General features: G+C 40.9%; 1 protein-coding gene across 1 annotated transcript in view; it reads left to right on the forward strand.

Annotated features, from left to right (window-relative positions):
- btbd16 (BTB (POZ) domain containing 16) overlaps positions 1-22,601 on the forward strand; it is a 101,110-nt gene that overhangs the window by 19,850 nt on the left and 58,659 nt on the right. The window contains exon 3 of the mRNA XM_028792567.2: positions 3,581-3,650. Within this exon, the coding sequence (XP_028648400.2) occupies positions 3,581-3,650 (70 nt within the window). The remainder of the gene's footprint in view (positions 1-3,580; positions 3,651-22,601) is intronic.

The raw sequence follows: 22,601 nt of genomic DNA on the forward strand, positions 1-22,601 counted from the left end.
ACAGTTATTCCATTTTGCTGATCTTGTAAGAGGTCAAAATTAGCTTCTGTTTACCGAGATATACAAATTACACCATGTCTAGCATTTGCAATTTATAGCCATAGCCAATGTTTTATGGAAAATCTAGAATTAATGAATTCTGACTGAAGGAAATTTAAGAAGCAGTTCATATACCTGGGGATTAAACTTAGATATGTCATTATGACCCAGAATTCAAATAACAATCCAAACCACGGAAGCCTGGTGATTCTCCAACACTAAAAAAATTCAACGTCCAAACCAGTGCTGTCAAGAATACATGTGCAGTTTTTTAATAAAGTTGTGTGTATGTACTCCATGCTGATTATATGACTTAAAAGTTCCACAAAACTGCTCGATATTTTTACGATTTGTTTTGGAATATACAGCAGTCAATCAGGGAAAATCAGTGAAGAACACTGGCAACCATATACCCTCGATAACACTGCAGAGGCTGCAAAAGCTGATCAGCACCCAGCTTATTCTTGTACATGTGATGGCACAAGCCTGACAAATTGTTTAATTTGGGAGACGCAGAAAAGCATTGTCATGCTTATAACAAGTGTATTAGTGATCATGGTGTGAAAAGCAGCCCGGACACATACAGACGGACATCATTACGTCACCCAACACATGTTTATTATTTACAATATTTACAGTTCAGTGCACAAACCCAGTGCCTCCAGCACCAATCCCCCAAAGTCCAGGCCTCTCCTTCCAGTGCCTGCTTACTTCAGGCCGCCTCCACTCCTCCACTCCTCACCTCCAAGACTTACGTCCACCTCCGCCCGACTCCAGTCATCGTTTGCAGGGAGGCGGCCCCTTTTATACATGCCCAGATGGGCTCCAGGTGCTTCCCGACACTCCTTCGTGGACAATCCCCTGTGTGGCGGAAGTGCCAGCTGTGCTCCCGGAAGCCCTCCAGGTGTCCCCATTCTTCTTCCCCCCAGCACTTCCAGGTGTGGCGGAAGTGCTGAGGTCCAGGGCTTTCCAGGCACTGGGGCGCCTCCTGGCGGTGACCATGGGTCCCTACAGGGTTGAGCTTCCCAGCTCTGTACCCGTGGCCCCCAAAGGAACCAGGGTGGTCGCCTCCTCGTGGTCTGGAGGAGGCATGAGCCCTCCTCCTGTCTTCCTGGGCATCCCGGCTGGGTACCACCCCCAGCCGCGTGCCACAATGGCGTTAATATGAAAATTTAAACTTATTTGGTTTACTGACTTTTCTAATAACAGATCAAGCTAAAAACATTTTAATCACCCACTACATATAGTTATATTATATATACAGTAGATTCAGAAAGTCTTAGACCCCTTCATTTTCTGCACACTTTACTGTGTTGTTGATTTAATTTGAATTGGAAACATTTGCCGTGTTTGAAAATTTACAAAAATCAAAGGCTGAAATCTGTCATACACATAAGTACTCAGACCTTTTGCTCTGGCTCTCCAAACTCTTCTCAGATGCAATCTGTTTGCTTTAATTATCCTTGAGATGTGTCCAGGATCTGACTGGAGTCCACCTGTGGGAAACTGAATATATTACACATAGTATAGAAAGGCTCACACCTGTGAATATAAGGTGTCACAGTGCACACTCAATGTCAGGACAAAACAGAGCCATGAAGTCCAGGGACCTTTGTGTAGACCTCTGAAATGAAGGTATGGTGACACAAAGATCAAGACAAGGGTAGAAAAACATTTTTATAACTTTGAATGTTCTCAGGAGCACAGTGGACTCAATAATTTTGAAATAGAAGAAATTTGGAACCACCAGGCCTGGTAGTTGAGTTGGCTGTCTGGCCAAACTGAGTAAATGTGCAGAAGAGCCTTGGTTGGGGAGGTGATGAAAAACCCAATTGTGTGTCTAACAAAGTTTCAGAAGTCCTCTGCTGAGATTGGAGAATCTGTTAGAAGGACAAGAATCTCAGCAGCACTAAATCAATCAGGCATTTATGGTAAAATGTCTAGACAGAAGATTTTCTTGAGTTAAAGGCATATGGCAACCTTCATGGAGTTTGTTCTGGTCTTATGAGACAAGTTTCCGAGCACTATGTCTAGTGAAGACCAGACACTGTTCATCACCTGTATGGTGGTATGGTGGTGGCAGCATCATTCTATGGTATTCTTCTCAGTGCAGGAACAGGGAGACTAGTCAGAACTGAAGAAATGATGGTTTCAGCCAAACACAGAGGTGTCCTTGAAGAAAACCTGCTTCAAAGGGCACGTAACCTTAGACTGAGCTGATGGTTCAACTTTCAGCATGATGATGACCTGAAGCATACAGCTAAGACAACACTGGAGGGGTTTCGGGACAAGTCTCTGACTGTCCTTGAGCGGCCTAATCAAAGCCCAGACTTAAACCCCACAGAACATATGCAGAGTGACCTGAAGAAATGCAGCTTATGTACAGTTCACATCCAATCTAATGGAGCTTGAGAGGATCTGCTAGAAGGAATGGGCTAAAGTGCCAAATTTCTGGTATGCAATGCTTGTAGAGACTCTCTCAAGTAGACTTAAAGCTGTAATTTCTTCCAAAGATGTTTCTATTGTACAAAGTATGAAAATAAGGATTTAAATACTTACTGTACATAAATGTGAAATTTCTGTTTTTGATTTTTTAAATAACTTCATAAACTGTTCTGAAAGCATGCTTTCACTTTTCAGTTATGAGCTATTCAGTTTACATTGATTTGCACAAATCACAAATGTATCCTTTTAAAATTAAATTTACAATACATGAAGACATTCTGAATTTACTGCAGTATATGACACTCTTTGTTGTCTGCTGTATTGTTCTAATTTCAAGTTAAGGGAAACTTTTTCTCCTTACATACAGTACATTGAGCTAACTGACATGACAACTTGACATGTAAGCATATCTCCCTTTTATTGCAATGTAATAGTCCATTCCACTCTATTTTGATTCTGACATGTTAGTCTTATTTGCCATTTATATTTTTATATTCCATAACATATAAACATATACATGTTTAATAGACGTGACCTTTACACAATGTGGTGCATGGTGTGAAATGTAATATTTGCATCATCAAATTTGCCAATTCAAGCTTGTGTTACACGTGCACACTGGGGGACCACCTTCCCAGCTATGAGAATGCAAGCAATACCACCATGGGACAAGAGGGGGCACTGGTGCTAACCATCTCGTCTCTCTCTGAGACCACATCCAGGCACTGCATCTAGCCTCCGCCCTGGATGACATAAAAATGGGCAGTTCCCGGAAAGTGGCATTTATTTTGGACCTGGACCTCAACAGTGACAGAGCTCCCGCCGAAGTGGCACACCTTTGGTCGCTGAAAGCCTCTGTAATTGGAGTGTCAAGGGCACTAGCCTTTTTTATTGTCTTATCTACAATTAAACAGGGTTGCACCCCAACATTTCTTCTGGCATCCTTGGTCAGTTCACCTGGCCACACTCATTATAAGATAATATAATCACATCCTCCAAGGCACAGCATTATAAGAACACAAAGCATTACAAAATAAACTCCGAATGACTGATCTATGCTTCTCTTTAAAAATGAATATTCATTTTCTTTCCACAGATGCCTCTCTGTAATGCTGGATAATATTAACAGCAATACTGTCTGCAGGTTTCACCGTGTGGCATGTGAGGTAAGAGTTGTTTGGTTCTTTTTACCAGAGGTATTCAAATTAACTTAAGTAATATTATTTTCTTTAAAAGGATTTCTGTACTGAGCACTCTTTGCTAATTTTGTATATACACGATATGTATATTTTCATTTTTTTGTCTTGCTTAGAATTGTTTCCTAGAAAAAAGTTTCCCCATAAAAACAGCTGAGGGAGTATTCTTATCTTAAACAATCAAGAGGGCTGAAGTTCTATGAAGCTTGTTGCCGAGTTAAGCCTCCCTACTGCAGACAAATCGGATTAGCACACTGCAGTTTAATTCTCACACAGACTGATCAGTTCCCTGCTAGCACTGTGATAAACAACATGGCCTGCTATTCTCTTTAATGACAGCCCTTTTTAAGTGCACTTAATCTCTAAAGTACCAAATCTGAACTTTCTTACTAACTAAAAACCAGATATAGCTTGCATAGGATATTTTATCAAATGGTAGGTCTAATAATATGTAAACTTTTACATAAAAGTGAAATGTACTGCATTATGCTATATGTAGGAGCTATTTGCTAGTTATTTAGGTTTTATTAAGTTGATAGAAGTATTTTTTCAGTTATGGTAAAATGTTTGCCTATATTTTACTGCATAGTCTGTGGGAGGTTCTATTTTAACCCGCACAAGCTGAAGTGGAATATTCTAATTATTTCTTGTCCTCTGACTACAGATTAGTCTCAGTTTGTGATCTGCCTTGCAGGTGGTAAGGCATGGAGGGCAGTTTCAAACCGTGCCCTATTGAACGTTCTGTGCCGTACTTATAGAATGTACTGAAGGTATAAGTAAAGCTAGCCATAAGGAAATAACACAACCTTTAAGTATATAAAGCAAAAAGTTTAACAAAAAAAAGCTAAGTTTATGGAAAAAACATTTTTCTTTATTTTTTTTTTTCTGTATGTAACAACTTTTTTCTCTATTCTTTTTTGCTTTGAATTTTCACTAAACCTTTTTTAAATGAACTTTATTGGACTGAGAAATGTCTTTTGTACGCTGTGATAAGACAGAGTCAAAGACATCATAAAGATTTGGGGCAGCCACCCGTATATTGTTTTTCCCGGCTGCAAAGGTTGATTTAAAGTAGTACAATGTGCATAGAACAGAGTCCAGAGCAGAACTGACTGCATGGAGACAAGATGGCGGTTTTAACTGATAAAACGGGAAGTAACGTCATCGTGCCATTTTCTTGTCTGGAAGTGATGTCATTGGATTGGATTTCCCCAGAATGGTCTGCAAGAGACTGAGAGAGACAGTTAGCACACTCCGCTGCCCTTTGGTCTGGCGTATAATTACCATTTTGTAGGCCCTTTAGCTGTTTCCCATGCGCACATGTGTGACAACGCGTTAGACTCATGCTGATCCTGTCTCACCAACTCAGTAGCGGCTCAATTTTGGGAAACTGGAAAAGACGCAGCTACACTTTATATTGGTTTTTGTTTTTAATTCATCTTTTTTTTTTCTTCCCTGAAATTTTATTGCTTTTCCTCCCTGAGGATTTTGAAATTCCAGTGCTTCTCAGTAAATGTCAGTTTATTTATTTTACATTTTTCACTAATAACACGTCCCTTTATTTTCATGCTGACTCCCTGTTTATTCAAGGAAACACTATGCTATGTATTTTTGAGAAAGATGTCTAGCACAATCGTGTATAAGGTGCATTCTGATTGTGAATTCAAAAGATCAACTTTATGCCACTTGTATTCAATTGTATTCAGTTTATTAATTGCAATTTCTTGTGTCATTCTTCTTCCTATTTATTGTAGAGTTCAGTGCACTAGTCTAGGACAGCTATAAGGCAAAACTTGGCAAAGCATGCTGGTTACAGCCTGTCACTGTCTGTTAGAGGCTTGGCAGAGTGGAGACGAAGTACGTGGTTTTCATGGACAGATCGCTGTCTTTTACAACTGTTCAAATGCTAACATTTCTTCTTGGCTTGCTTGACGTTGTTTACTTATCAGCTGGAAATCTTCAACATGTGTCAACATGACATACACTGTAGGTATTATACAGTTAGGTCCATAAATATTTGGACAGAGACAACTTTTTTCTAATTTTGGTTCTGTACATTATCACAATGAATTTTAAATGAAACAACTCAGATGCAGTTGAAGTGCAGACTTTCAGCTTTAATTCAGTGGGGTGAAAAAAACGATTGCATAAAAATGTGAGGCAACTAAAGCATTTTTTTAACACAATCCCTTCATTTCAGAGGCTCAAAAGTAATTGGACAAATTAAATAACTGGAAATAAAATGTTCATTTCTAATACTTGGTTGAAAACCCTTTGCTGGCAATGACAGCCTGAAGTCTTGAACTCAATGGACATCACCAGATGCTGGGTTTCCTCCTTTTTAATGCTCTGCCAGGCCTTTACTGCAGCAGCTTTCAGTTGTTGTTTGTTTGTGGGCCTTTCTGTCCGAAGTTTAGTCTTCAACAAGTGAAATGCATGCTCAATTGGGTTAAGATCAAGTGACTGACTTGGCCATTCATGAATTTTCCACTCCTTTGCTTTAATAAACTCCTGGGTTGCTTTGGCTGTATGTTTTGGGTCATTGTCCATCTGTATCATGAAATGCCGCTCAATCAATTTGGGCGGCATTTAGCTGGATTTGAGCAGACAGTATGTCTCTGAACACCTCAGAATTCATTCGGCTGCTTCTGTCCTGTGTCACATCATCAATAAACACTAGTGTCCCAGTGCCACTGGCAGCCATGCACGCCCAAGCCATCACACTGCCTCCACCGTGTTTTACAGATGATGTGGTATGCTTTGGATAATGAGTTGTTCCACGCCTTCTCCATACTTTTTTCTTGCCATCATTCTGGTAGAGGTTGATCTTGGTTTCATCTGTCCAAAGAATGTTTTTCTAGAACTGTGCTGGCTTTTTTAGATGTTCTTTAGCAAAGTCCAATTTAGCCTTTCTATTCTTGAGGCTTATGAGTGGCTTGCACCTTGCAGTGCACCCTCTGTATTTACTTTCATGCAGTCTTCTCTTTATAGTAGACTTGGATATCGATACCCCCTGGAGAGTGTTGTTCACTTGGTTGGCTGTTGTGAAGGGGTTTCTCTTCACCATGGAAATGCTTCTGCGATCATCCACCACTGTTGTCTTCCGTAGACATCCAGGTCTTTTTGCGTTGCTGAGTTCACCAGTGCTTGCTTTCTTTCTCAGGATGTACCAAACTGTAGATTTTGCCACTCGTAATATTGTAGCAATTTCTCAGATGGGTTTTTTCTGTTTTCGCAGCTTAAGGATGGCTTCTTTCACCTGCATGGAGAGCTCCTTTGACCGCATGTTGTCTGTTCACAGCAAAATCTTCCACATGCAAGCAGCACACCTCAAATCAACTCCAGGCCTTTTATCTGCTTAATTGATAATGACATAACAACGGACTTGCCCACACCTGCCCATGAAATAGCCTTTGAGTCAATTGTCCAATTACTTTTGAGCTCCTGAAATGAAGGGATTGTGTTAAAAAAATGCTTAAGTTGCCTCACATTTTTATGCAATCGTTTTGTTCACCCCATTGAATTAAAGCTGAAAGTCTGCACTTCAACTGCATCTGAGTTGTTTCATTTAAAATTCATTGTGATAATGTACAGAACCAAAATTAGAAAAAAGCTGTCTCTGTCCAAATATTTATGGACCTAACTATATACATGGATGGCATGGTGGTGCAGTGGTAGCACCCAAGTCCTTCCTGCAGTGAGTTTGTGTGTTCTCCCCATGTCTGTGTTTCCTTTCAGCTGTTTCGGTTTCCTCCCACTGTCCAAAGAGATGCAGATTTACTGGATTGGCATCATTAAATTGGCCCTATTGTGTGATTGGTGTGTGTGTGTGTGTCTGGCCTATGATGGACTGGCACCCAGTACAGAGTTTGTTCATTCTTGGGATAGGCTCCAGAACCCTTCATGACACTGGGGGGCTATTTAGTACTTTAGGTATAGACATTAAAATGTCACCCAAAATTTAAAATTACAGACCCTAAAGAAAGTGGTCAAAGTAGAAGGCAGTAGAGGAGGTAGGGTTGGTTGTTGGGTACTAAGCAAACCAAAGCTTAAGGACATTAGTCTAACTAGCGATAAACTAGGTCCCTTTTCCTGCAGGACTCAATGAACAGGGTAGCTCTTGGTAATAACCTTTTCACTGAACAGATTTGCTTATCCCTGGGTACCCAGAATGGCCTCTGAGGTAGAGTTCAGTCTCCTTAGGTGAATGACAGTAACTGCCATTCCTCTGCCGCTCATCTCCTTTTATATTCTTCTAGGGAACATGATAGGAAAGTTTCATTCTCTTGCCTTCTCTCAGTTTCTTGTGTATTAGGTAGGCTCTTCTCCAATTCTTGTTTTCATTACGTTCCTGAAAATTACGACAGCCTCCCCCATGCACTTAGCACAATCTACATGATGATGTGGAGTGAACCATTGAAAGACATTAACAGCTCAGTTGCCTTCTGACAGTAATGTTTACCAGGAAATGGGATCCTTTTGTTTCAATAGCAGGGCTCAAAAAAGGGCTTTATTTAGAAAAATTAGATCTTACCACTCTTAAGGCCTACAAACGTAAATTTAAGCCTGTCCCTGAAGGTTGGTTGAATATGTCAAAGCTTACAGTGGAACCCGAAAAACCCCTGGCTCAAATAACAAAATCATCCTCGTTTTAATAAGTTTATTAAAAATATTAATGAATATCTACAGGAACACTGAAAAAGAAAAAGGCAAACTTGAAATGATTCTCTCACAGAGGTGCAACCGCAAAAAGGACTAAATCCAAGTCTGTTATTCAAAGAACAAAACCTTAAACAAGAGCTAAATACATGAAACTTACATCACCCTGCAGGAGGCAGTCAAAGTAATCAAGGGGCTTAATCAAACATACTGGACCGGATAAGGGATTGGCAAAATGTACTAATGAATGCCTAATCTGTCCTCCAGTTCCACCATAGATAGTACTTCTGGTCACAACCCAGATCCTGACATCACTTCCTTCTAGACCCACCTCTTCCTTCCTCTCAAATATAGAAACCTCCAACATTCCAGACTCAGCAGTCCCATTTTGGACTCAGTCTTTTGAGACTACTCAGCATCATCACAGTTTGCTTCACAGCAGTGTTTATAATATACGGAGTGGAACCCCAAGCCTTTCTCTTGTTTTGTCTGATTTAATACACTCTACAGAAGAAATTCAGAATGATTGCTATAATCTGAATTGCTTATGTATTTTTTACACTTTTTTTTCTGAGTGCTTTGTGTATTCCTATATCTGTCTGTACATTTCCTTATACCTTTTTTTTAGCTAGGATGCTGTTTTAAACAAGTTACAAATTTTTGGTGTCTTTCCTGATGCCATTTTGCTTTTTCCTCTGACGGTGCCATATCAGTGTTTCATTGCTGTAATGTGGTGACCCATTGTTAGGGGGCATGGTTTCAGGGTCGTGACCTGTGACTAACTAGACAAGTGTTTTGGAGGTTGCTGCTATTCCAATTTTCTGAGTTTGTGGATAAAAAAAAAAAACTTTAATTAGCTTTCCTTGGTATTTAGACTTTAGGTTTCTGGATTAGCAACTTTGACTTTTGTGTACTGTTTCTGGTGTAGGTAAAAAGATGAGACAAGCTTTTAGGTTACGCATTTTCTACCTAGTTTCTCAATGTTTCTTTTCCTGGTGTGACACAATAAGACACCAGACATAATAAAGGTTTGGGGCAGCCATCTGTATAACATGTCCTGGCTGCAAAAAATGTTGAATTCTCAAAGAGAGTTTTTACAAGAGTGAGTCCAAAACAGAACTGATTAAACAAAGGTAAGATGGCAGGTTTAAAGGCCCGTATAGGAAGTGACATCATCCTGGGGGCCGGAACTGGAAGTAACGTTGTCATAGTGGCCGGAACCGAAAGTGATATCATCTGGACTGGAAGTGACATCATCGAGGGTGCCAGACCTCGAAATGATGTCATCAAAGGCACCCAAACATGGTGGGATTTCCTGGGAAGGGCCTGCAAGGAACTGAGAAAGACAGTCAGTGCACCCCACAGCCCCCTGGTCTGATGTGGTATTACAATTAGTTCAGCCCTTTAACTGCCTCCTACTCGCACATGTGTGACGAGGCTCCGCCCTTAGCCCTGACCCATTAGAAGGTCGTGGGCACAAGAGAGGGCATCGGCGTAGGCATGGAGAGAGCCCTTACGATGAATGAGCGAAATCTTGTAAGGTTGTAGTTCAAGAAACCACCTAGTGACCCGTGGATTCGACTTCTTGTGAAGGGCCATCCACTGCAAGGGAGCATGATCCGTCACAAGAGTAAAATTCCGGTCCAAGAGGTAGTACCTTAATTGCGTAATTGCCCATTTAATCGCCAGGGCTTCCCTTTCCACTGCCGCATACCTGCTCTCCCAATCCAGCAGTTTCCGGCTTAGGTACATGATGGGATGTTCAGCACCATCAACACTTTGGCTCAACATGGCTCCCAGGCCTGTGTCTGAAGCGTCCATCTGGAGCATAAAAGGGAGAGAAAAATTAGGAGCTTTTAATATTGGTGCTGAAGTAAGAGCCTGTTTCAAGTCACAGAATGCAGCGTCTGCCTTATCAGTCCATACCACATTGTTAGGAGCTCTTTTCTTCATCAAATCAGTCAAGGGCGCTGCTGTCTCAGAAAACTGAGGTATAAACCAACAGTAGTACCAGGACCAAACTGAGAAAGGCTTGGACTTGCCCCTTGGTTCGCGGATGGGTTCATTTCAAAATGGCATCTATTTTTGAACGCTGTGGCTTCACAGTACCCCGACCCACCAGGTAGCCCAAATATTTAGCCTCTTTCAGTTCAAAGAAACATTTCTTTGGATTGATTCAAAGCCCGGCTTCTTCTAGTGTCCGCAGAACTGCTTTGACCTGCTGTACGTGTTCCTACCATATGCTGGAATAGGTGACCATGTCATCCAGATAGGCATCATTACATGCATTATGGGGACGGAGCACTTTCTCCACCAGATGCTGGAAAGTCGCAGGAGCCTCGTGTAACCTGAATGAAAGGGCACAATACTGCCAATGTCCACTAGGGGTGCTAAACACAGTCTTAACCTTTGCAGAATCTGTAAAAGAAATCTGCCAGTACACCTTTGTCATGTCAAGTGTGGTCAAGAATTTTGCTTGACCCAGCCTTTCGAGGAGATCGTCCACGCGAGGCATGGGATAAGCATCAAATTGGGAGACTTGGTTAAGCCGACAGAAGTCATTGCAAAACCTCCAACTGCCGTCAGGCTTACATACCAAGATGACTGGACTGAACCAGGGACTAAAACTTTCCTCTATCACTCCTAGTTCCAGCATTCGCTTGATTTCCAGCTCCACTTCTACTTTCTTTGCCTCCGGGAGTCTATAGGGACACTATCGGATGATAACCCTCAGCTTTGTCACTATGTCGCTGAGCGTAAAGGAACAGCTTCTGGATATTGGGTCGCATAATCCATGAGGACTAATATATATTTGTGTCCTTGGCCTAAGGGCTCTAAGGGTCCTACTATATCGATCCCGATTCTTTCAAAGGGAATATCAAATAAGGGAATGGGAACGAGAGGAGCACTATCCCTCCTAGGAGTATGCCGCAGTTGACACTCTGGACAAGAAGTACAAAAACGGCGAACCTCCTCATTAATTCCCGGGTAATAAAATTGGAGCTTGAACTACTCCAAAGTTTTTTCGGAGCCTAAATGGCCTCCAAGGAGGTGAGAATGTGCCAACTCACAAACCTGCCACCGGTAGGTTCATGGAATTAACAACAATTTCCGGGCCTCCCCGTCATGCTTGGCTACCTGATATAATAGATTCTTTTCTATTACGAAGTGAGGTCCCTGTGGGATGGACTGATGTGTGCGTTGGCCATTGATGAGAACTATTCTTCACAAATTTTAGGGAGTCATTATTCCATTGCTCCCTTTTAAAAGAAGCAGGTGTTTCTCTAAATTGAAAATGAATTTCGAAAAGAGATTCCGGTCTGACCTCAAGGGGCAGAGATTCGTCCTGACTCATTGAGGCGTGGGTGGATGATGTATCCGACTATGATGGTCCAGGAGTCTCCCCGTCCTCCTGTTGGGCTTCCATACCTCTCTCCACCAGCTGATTACATGGCGTGGAGACAGTTTGAGACGAGTCATCCCCATCTATAACTAGGCCGAAGCATTGATTGGGAGTAGTCAGTAGTCTAATGCATTTATTATTAGACCAGCCCCGCCCCAAAATCACTGGAAAAGGTGGATTGGGGAGGACAGCAGCAGGGATGTTTTTTAGCGATCCTCCCTGAGAAATGAAAACTAGGGCGGTTCTATATTTACAGACTTCTCTGTGAATACATTTAATACTGGTCTTTACTTTAATCCATTGTCGCGGAAAGACATATTGGCCATCAACAATGGAAATGTTGCTGCCATAGTCAAACAATGTTTTAAGTTTGTAACCATTAACGACTACATTTGCTGTATTTGAAACCGTCGGGGGTTGGCAAGGGCACACAAACCACCCCTCCCCCTGCATCCCGTCTCGTTCCCAGACAGGTTGCACGCCAAGCAGCCTGGGGACTTCAGAACAGGCTCCGGTTTATGCAGAAAAGACATGTTGTAATCTCTAGGGAATCCACTAGAGGACCATTCTGCTCTCTCAGATTTCGAGGCTGACTTAGGCCTTTTTATGAGCTGTATAAGCTCCTCCATGGAATGGCAGTATCCCCAGACTGGCTGGGCAAAGTGTTGGGGAAGATGTTGTAAAAAAATAAAGCAGGCTACTTGCTGCACTATTTGGCAGGTGGTTAGCTCAAACGGCCTTAGCCATAATGCCACCTGCTCCCAGAGGGCCATAGTTTGCCCCCAGACTGATCCTTCCAGGTCGAACTCCCAAGTTTTTATTTTCCTTGCCTGCTGGTCTGGGGATAACCCACTTTTAGCTGGGTCGTCAGTCCCAATGGGTGACTCAGCTTTCTCCTCCAAGAGAACATAATAAGCCCTTTTCGTTTCATCCCCAGAAACCAGCCCATGTCTATAGGTCTTCTCCACACTCTCCACTTGGTAAGTTATGTGTTTTCTATTTAGGGAGCATAGCCTGTACCCAGTCTTTCCTGACCACCGGATGAACTCCCCACCCAGAAACTCAGCCCCAGTACTTTCCTACCTGTATCAATTTTAGGTCCTGCCGTTATCCTGCCAACTATGCCACTATGACACAATAAGACATCAGACATAATAAAGGTTTGGGGCAGCCACCCGTATAATATGTCCTGGCTGCAAAAAAGTTGAATTCTCAAACTGTTCTTTACAAGACCGAGTCCAAAACAGAACTGATTAAACAAAGGCAAGATGGCGGCTTTAAAGGCCAGTATAGGAAGTGACATCATTCTGGGGGCTGGAACCGGAAGTGACATCCCCATAGGCCCTGGAACCGGAAGTGCTGTTGTGGGCACCGGAAGTGATGTCATCCCGTGCACCTGAAACCGGAAGTGATGTCATCGAAGGCGCAGGAACTCGGCAGGATTTCCCAGGAAGGGCCTGCAAGGAACTGAGAAAGACAATCAGTGCACCCCACTGCCCCCTGGTCTGATGTGGTATTACAATTACTTGAGTCCTTTAGCTGCCTCCTACTCGCACGTGTGTGACACTGGTCAACTCCATTTATTCAAACTTTCCTTACCTTGTGCTTGACATGACAATTATGATACAGACAGAGTTGGCTCCCTGGGTAAGGTTTACTTTTTGTTTATTTAGTCATTTTGGAGTTTGTTTACCTGAACATAACTTATGGTGGGAAGGAGGCTGGCTTTAATGTGATGAGCAATAAGTCTTTCAAAATATTTCATGATGTCAATGCAATTTATCTGTTGTCCTTAAGGATATTGATGACTGACTTTTTAGGGACAGGGATGATAATAGCCGACTAGGACAGAACAGTGGCCTGCGTTAGTGACAGATTAAATATCTTAGTAAAGACTCTTGCAAACTAGTCAGCACAAGCTTTATGTATCATTTCAAGTATGCCTTTTTTTTCCAGCAGTTTTCCTCAGTTTCACTGCCTTGAGCACCCGTCTCACTTGAAGTTCCTGAAAAGTGAGTATGTCACAGCTGGGAGTTGGCAAGGGAAGAGTGTCAATTTGAGACCACTTTTCCTCAAAGCGGACAATGAAAAGATTTAGCTCTTCAGCCAATGAGGCATCAGCACAGACTGGCACATGTGTACTGCTTTTGAGATTGGTGACTAGTTGTAATCCCTGCCACACTTGCAGTGGGTTATTGTCTGTCAGATGGGCCTTTAACTTGCTCTTGTAGGCCATCTTGGCAGTTTTGAAACCTCTCCTCAGATTTGTTCTTCCTGCACTGTACTGAGCTTTATCCTCTGACCTGAAGGCGATGTATCAGGTTCTCAGCATGGACTGAAACTCACTGGTTAGCCATGGTTTTTGGTTGTGTTTATCCATTGTAAACTTATCAGTGCAGAACTTAATGTATGTACAGTATGTTTTATGAAATATTATGATTTTCTTTGATATGGCATTATTAATTTAGCTACTGTGTGTATGTTACATAGTGCTACATATAGTAGTGTTTTTTGTTATGTGGCGATCAAGGACTCTTACTGGTTTGCTGATTCATGGATTTCTTTGCTAAAGGTTTTGCTTTGACTTTGTGTTATTCGTCTTTTTCTTTAAAAAAATCTTTGAAGAACTTGTTTGTTCTTTGCCAGAGGGATTTTACATTTTGCATCTTGTCTCTTCACTGTATATTTGAAACTTTTAAAGCCTGAGCCCCATTTGTGCCTACCTTTTGAGTTGGGGTCAGGACATCTAGGATGAGGTCTGTTTTAGATGCTAGCTCTACTGGAGTAGTGGTCTGGCTCTTGTTAATTTTGTGGCCTGTAGCCTCTTTTTGCCCTTTTGATAGTAATTCATTCACAACAGAGAAGAACAACATAATGCTAGGAACCTGTATTTTAGAAATTTACTCGGTGTTTGTTTTACACTTGTTTTGAGGGTTTTCCTAGGCCAGGAATTTAATTATGAAATCAGTTTTTTTTTTTTTAAAATGGATTTACTTCACATTTTGTAATTTAATTTAGGATGTTTCCACCACCATTTTGTCTCTACTGTTCTTAGAAGAGCCACCCTTGTTGTTATGGCCATATCCTAAGAGATCATCACTTGATTGATGCCGCAACAGATATAAAAAGGTGTACAGTCGACCCTTGATATACGACCGGCCTGACATGCGAACAACTTGCTTTACGACCAAAATTTTTGTTTTGAATTACGACCAACATGTTGCGTTACGACTCGAATGCGGTCACGTGTATCCGCTTGTGCGATTGTAAACAAACAGCCGAGAGCATTTGTAAGCATCAGTCAGAGCCCAGATGCATGTGTTTGTGGACGTAATTTCGGTCAGTGCAGTGATTTATATAATTTATTTCGATAATGCTAAGGAAGGAAGAGAAGGTAACGAAGGTAAAGAAAGCGATCACAATCGAAACGAAGAAGGCAACTGTGTGGAAATATGAGAGTGGTGTTCGTGTGACCGATCTCGTTAATATGTACAGCATGTCGAAATCCACCAGCTCGACAATTTTACAAAGAAAAGATTTGTATAAGGAGGCTCCTTCCAAACAATAACCACCTTCCATTTCATTCTCCTCCTCCTTCCTTCCTGCAAGCCAAAGATGTCAACTTAAATGGTGAGTACCGTATGAAATTGTTGTTTCTGGTAGGCTAGGCACTTGTTATAACTTTTTGGTTAGTACATTAGAAAAATTATTGGTGTTTTTGGTAAATTATGCACATTATACAACGCTTTTTTATTAAAAAAAAGTTAAGTGTTGCTGTGGGAGGCTCGGAACACATTAAGGGCATTTCCATTATTTCTTATGGGAAAAATAGTCTTGACTTACAACCAACTTGAGTTACAATCAGCCCTCGCGAACGAATTGAGTTCATAAGTCAAGGGTCCACTGTATTTCCTATCTGAATTTGCAGATGACAAAACCCTTTTCCAAATGTTCTTTTTGACTAAATTTCAAAGTTCTTTATCAAGTATTTCGAAGATACCTTAGTTTTGAGTATAATTTGTATCTCTTATTTTATATTTGGTTGACGTGTTTATTGACTTACTGGTTTCAACTCTTTTTTTGGCTTTTGAATATGTTTTTTTGCCTGATCACTACCATATAACGCTACTTGCTAGTGTGCCTAGCATACCACTTAAGTATTAATACCAATTTCTCAGTGATGGTACTGAGAAAACTAAGGTTTTTTATAGGGTGAGGGTGGTCAACATATTGAAATCAAGGAACATAAGGCAAGGGGCACATTAAATTGAAATTCATAAACAAAAAATTTAAATGAAAGAATAATAAAATATATAAAGGAAAACAAAAATGTATTTAGAAACAAAAAATTCAAAATACACAGAAAACAATGAAATAAACAAGTATAAAAATACTGAGACCAGGAACAGAGCCCTGTCATGTCTTGATGGCTGTCCTCTGCACTATTTGTACATATGGTGCTATGAGTAAATGATTTTTACTTTTATTAATTCAAGTTTTTCATGACAAATACATTCTGTTACTGGCCCAGATGCTGCCACGTTGGGAGCACGAAGGAAGCAAGTGTTGTCAGAGCATTACCTCTCCCGGAATGTTAGATGCCAGTCCCCCTGGGTAGCAGCAGTGCCTTGGACTCCCGCAGGGCTTCATGGGAGTTGGAGTTTGGTACAGCCCTGTTGGGATCCGCAGGTGCCGCCAGGGGGTGCTACAATTACTGCTGAGCCCCGGAGAGCAGCTCTTCCGCCACCCCCGAAAGTGCTGTTGGCCACACATCATCAGACACCTGGAGCACTTTCATGTGCCCTATATAAGGGGCCACAGTCAGGTGGAGGAGAAGGAGGACAAAGCTTGCCGGAGGAAGAGTGGAGGAGAAAGAAAGAGAGAGAGAAAGAAGAAGAAACGAAAGGGAGAAAAGTAAAGCGTGTTGGTGCTTGTTGGAACTGTGTAAATAAAATTACGTGTGCTTTGGTACTTGGCGTCCTTAGCGTCTGTCTGGGCTGGAATGTTCACAATATAATTTTTTTTGGAAAGGTAATTTTTCATGTGTGTTTGGAGTAGAAGTGTATGTACACAAAATGACGTTTTTAAACTGTTTCATGTTAGTATTTTTTAGATGTTGCACTTACTAACAGACATGTAATTTTAAACTGCCTTACACCCACTCAGACTTGCTTGCTTGCTTCTAGTGCCAATGGAGTGTATGGTCAAGTACATAAATAATATGCAGCTTATATGATAGAATATACAGTTACTGAAAATGAAAATGCTTAATGTGTGCAATTTCCCCCTAATGTCAATGGGTAATTCAGAATAATTTAATTTGCAGAGACGCTCACAAAGTGCCTTTTCCTCTATTGCATTGTCAGTTTCTATATTTTCATTCAAACCTTCAATCTTCTGCTTATTTCACTTGACTTTTATTTTTTATGTTTCTCATAACCTTCTTCATTGCGTGCTCTTAATCAATTAATTCATTGAATTACACTGCTGATCATCCCTGTAGCCCGACTGTCACTTTCCACTGTCTGGTGGCCACAGCCTCTCATTTACTACCGTAAGCCAATGTGAGTCAATCCACTTTATTATAAAAGGAGACTTCTGGCTCTCACAGGATTCAGTTGTTGAAGCATCAAGTTTAATCATATGTCGCGATGAGCTTCTCATGTTCTTCAACTTGTTCATTTATTATTCAGCATGAGCCTCGCCTTTTTCCATAATCCTTTGCTTTGCTTTTTTTAGTTTAATTTGGGTCCTACTCTTTCCCAATTCTTTTTTTTAACCATCATGAACGCCTTATGCTATTGTTCGTACTTGTCTTGGTACTGACCTCAGCATGTAATGAATATGCCTGGCCATCCTCCAGTCAATCCTACACATCTGAAGCCATTTTTAAGGAAAGTTGAGAGCCACATTCAATTTCTCATGCTTGGCTGAGTCCTGTGTGCCATTAAACTGCTTCTCATTCAACAGGGCGATAATCACCACACATGAACAAGGAGAACAGGCCGCTGCATGGTTATTATTTTATTCTTATCGTATCTTTGTTCATGACATACTTTTGAGGAGATGACTTGCTATGAAAGGTACTCTAAAAACAATGAATCAATGTTTCGTGTAGAGATTTATTTTACAGTGAAATCTATGCAGGTTTGAATTAGCTCACTGCATGACCACATCTTGAAAAATGCTGTCAGTCCAGCGCTTTTGCCTACGCTAATTATGTCATCTATATTTCCTCCATATAAAAAGCCAGCCCTCCGCCCACCATTGAGGCAGTCTTCCAACAAATGTGACTTAAAGAGTGAGACTGAAATGAGTTGTGAATATAAATTTAACAACATTATAGAAAAGAAGCAAACTGGGCTTGCTGTTGGATTTATTTTAGAATGTCATCATTCAGGATTTCTTTTCATTGGTCGCATATACTAACACAAAGTGGCTGGAGGGTAGGCCTATTCTCTTCATTATGGCATCATTTTAGCTAGTGGAATAGAATGATGTAAAAAATATATATTAATATACAAGTGATCTGAAAATGTGAAGTTCATTACGCAAAGAACTGTCACTTACTATGGATTCAGAAAGTATTCTGACCCCTTCACGTTCTGCATAATTTATTGTGCTGTAGATTTAATTTTAAATGGATACATTTGCCATTTTTGCACCCATAACGTGAAAGAAAAAAGTGTTCTCAGAAGAGTTTGCAAATTTATTTAAAATCATAAACTGAAATCTCTAATTCATATAAGTATGCAGATTCTTCATTCAGTGGTTCATAGAAGCCCCTCTGGCAGCAATTGCAGCTTCATATCTTCTTGGGTAAGTATCGACAAGCTTTGTACACCTGGGTTTGGGCAGTTTATTCCATTCTTCCTGGCAGATCCGCTCAAGCTCAGTTTGATTGGATGGGTAGGATTTACAAACTGCCACCTTCTTATCTCTCCACAAATATTCTATGTGGTTTAAGTCTGAGCAAAGTTGAGACTTGCCCTGAAACCACTTCAGCGTTGACTTGGCAGTATGATACAGGTCACTGTCATGTCATGCGCTGTGGAGCAGTCTCTGCATTTGGTTGCATTCATCCTTCCCTCAATTCTGACCAATCTTCCTGTCACTATCGTTGAGAAGCACCCTCATAGCATGATGGTACCACCACCATGCTTCACTGAGTGGATGGAAGTAGGCAGGAGATGGTCTTCGCCAGACATAGTGCTTGGAGTCCTCTCAAGAGAGTTTAGTTGTTGTCTCTTTAGACCAGAGAATTTTTCCCTCTTATTTTTGAATTTTTTTAATGTCCACTTGGCAAACTCCAAGCAGGCTGTCATATGCATCTAATTGATGGAGTGCTGCTACGATGTTTATCCTTCTGACAGGTTCTCCAATCTCAGCTGAGGACTTCTGAAGCTCTGTAAAAGTGACCACTGAGTTCTTGGTCACCTCCTTGACCAGTGCGCTTCTTGTTTGACTGGACGGACAACTCTAGGAAGAATTCCTGGTGCTTCCAAACTTCTTCCATTTCACAATCATTGTGACCACTGTGCTCCTGGGAACACTTAACACTTTAGTAATGGTTTTATGACCTTCTCCTCATCTACGCCTCACCATAGTTTTAATATTATTTGATTGATGCCTTTTAATTGGTGACTTAACACATTTGGCAACAATTGATTACATTTATTTTACCAATTGGAACACAGGCAGGTGAAGTGACTTGTTCATGGTCACAGAGTCAATAGTAGGATTTGAACCCACAGCCTCAAGGTTTGAAGTTGAAGGCTTGACGCCTTAACCAGGGTTTCTACAGAGACTTGGCTTTTCACAGCTCAAGGATACATAAAGCAAACAGGATTCCCCTGGCCCCAATTTGGAGTGCCACAGCAAAGGACCAGAATACTCATATAAACGAGAGAGTTCAGTTTTTGATTTTTAGGAAATATGCAAACCTTCCTGAAAGCACAGCTTCACTTTATTATTAAGGGTATTGAGTGTATATTCATAAGCTACAAAGTGGCACATTTTTAGCTTTTAAAATTAAGTCTACAGCGCAATACAGTGTCAGAAAGTGAAGGGGTCTGAATTACTTTCTGAATCTGCTGTATATTCTCAGTTAGGCCATGGAAGTAACCTGCAGTGTAGCAGCGTGCCTGTAAATTGGTTTTGAAGACCCGAACATCCACAAATAGACTAGAAGAGCGAGGATTAAAGCACAATTTTAATTGACAATGCACTACAGTGGACAGTAGGGTCCTTAAAAAAAATATTAGCCGTGGGTTTTGGCTTTGCATCAGGTACCAGTTTGGAGATTTTGGAGCCAGAGTGCGCACAGCTATATAAAGATGACAGATTTCAAAGCAGTTGGGGCTTCAAGTTTTTTTTAGATTAATTGAATAACAGCCAATGACAAGATGATAAACTACACCAGCATGTGATCTTCTGCCATGGTCTTCACAAATACACTCATTTTTTTAAACAAAGCATCTTTCTCATGTTGCTCCTATGGTGCTCTGCTACCAAAGTAACTCCCAACATCTGGTAATTACTTTGATCTGTTTGTCCCAGAAATAAGTTTTTTACTTATTTGTTATCCATGGGCATGCTCTTTCTTGAGTGCTTGAGTTTATTAATTCCTAATAAGTGATATTATGATTGCTTCAGCCAATATCTTCTTATATAATACGCTACCGTGGCTGTCCATTTGTCTGTCCAGGATTTTAAATCACCTGTAGCTCGCAAACCGTTTGAACTATTGACCTGAAATTTGGTCCACATACACTATGTGACGTCTACTATTCGCTTTCGGGGGTAATGATTGAAGGTTATTCCTCTTTTTAATTTTATTTTATTTTATTGTAGAATCAACTCTCAGCAGTGGCCAGCAGGGCGGCAGTGCAGTGCATGCGTACAGGCGCCATTCTCATCCCTACCACCTTCGCTGTCACTACCCCTACCTCTTCATATCTGAAATCATTCTTGAGGCAGATTGAAGACTTCAGTGCCAGCTTAAGTGAAAAATTAAAGAAAATGCACTAAGTAATTGCAACACAAACACTGACTTAATCAGTTTTAATGCGAAAAGATGCCAACGAAAGATGAGAAGAAGCGGGCCACTAGGGTGCAGAAAAGAAGAGCTGAACATGAAGCAACAAGCGCATCAACCTCTGAGCAAACGAATGCTAAACATATCGAGAAAGAGTGTGAAAAGTAGGAATGCTCAAGTCAAGTGTATTCCGTGCGTGTTATTGTGCAGTGCACCGTTACTGGTATTCCATAATATGCAGTAAAGCCTTTTCTAGTACTCAGCTGTAAATAGGTTTGTACGCATCCAAGCTTCAACAATATCAGAAAGTATCAGGGCTCTGCTGAACCTTAATCCCCTGCTAGTGAGGGCCATCACTGTGCCCACTAATCACAAAGTCCTTCTCGAGGAACCGAGTGACCCAGAGGTATGTTAATGTCTTTGAAAAGACATTAAAAGATGTGTGTGCTCTAAATTGGGTGGGTGTGAGTAAGACTGCCATGCTGTAGGAAATGAGTATGAGAAGAAGAACTGATTGATTCATGCTAATCAATCAATGAATTAATGATCACTGTTGCTTTTGGCAATGCCAATAATTCATTAAAAAAAAAAAGTTAGTAAGATGACCACCCAGGGCTGGCAAATTAATGTAGTGTGTGTGAAGGTCTCTGTTAACCTTCCAGCCCGGATGCCAGAAGTATGAAGACATCTATACAGTTTATGAATGAGGTTCTTCATTCAGCGAAAGTCTACATTAATAAATTTTCACTTTGTGGTCCAGATGTGGTGATAGACTATTTTTCAACAATAAATTTGCAATAAATAGAATAATACAATTTATTCAAACAAGAATGATAAAAGAAAATGGACATATATATATATATATATATATATATATATATATATATATATATATATATATATATATATATATATATATATAATCTTCATTTGGATCTTGATCTTTGTTTGTCCGCGAATGAATTAGAAGAAGAAGCACTAGATGGCAGTAGAGAGACAGCTAAAACATAGGCATTGCATTAAGAATCTCCTCCAGGCTTATACTACTGAAGATTGTAGTACTCCAGTCACACCTCAAAACACAGACATTCAAACTAAACAAATTGTTGTGCTTTAAATTAACTAATCTTTATATATAATCTTCATTTGGATCTTGATCTTTGTTTGTCCGCGAATTCATGTTCCCCTGACACTGCCTTGGTTGTTACTTTTCTTTACAAACACTGTCGATACCACTCTTTGTGTTTAGATCTGGCGTCGACACCGTGCTTTGTGTTTAGATCTGGCGTCAACACCTGCTTCGTTGTCGAGACTGTGTTTTTTTCTGTTTCTATCAACCGTCGTTGGCAGCACTTCGTCCAAATCGAATGTTCACCCGGTTCTTGGAGTCGGCAGTCAGAGTATATAAGTCGGACACACTTCTGTGATTTTCCATCAGTTGGCGTTTGGAGTTCAAGAAAGAAGCATTGGTTCTTCCTTACTCTTTGGATTGCCACAAAGCAACCTGCGAGATTGGAGAAAGGTTGAGAAGAGATCGTGGGAGGAAATGACAGCGTCATGAAAACGAGACGGACTGTGAATGGAGAGAAGCAAAAATGCTCCTCCACCACCACATAATTACTATTTAGGCAGTGATTCTGAGTAGGCCGTTCCTATCGAATCAATGTCTACGGGTTTTGTTTTGTAATTTTGTTTCCCTTATAAAAAATCATAATGCTGTGCAACAAAGGGCCCAGTTCAGGACTGGCAGCCACGTTTAAACAGGGAGCCCTTCACAGACAACTTTAACACGCGCAACGTAGTTGTGCGCACATGGCTAGTA

Source organism: Erpetoichthys calabaricus, chromosome 2 (assembly GCF_900747795.2).
Source record: "Erpetoichthys calabaricus chromosome 2, fErpCal1.3, whole genome shotgun sequence".
NCBI classification, from domain to species: domain Eukaryota; kingdom Metazoa; phylum Chordata; class Cladistia; order Polypteriformes; family Polypteridae; genus Erpetoichthys; species Erpetoichthys calabaricus.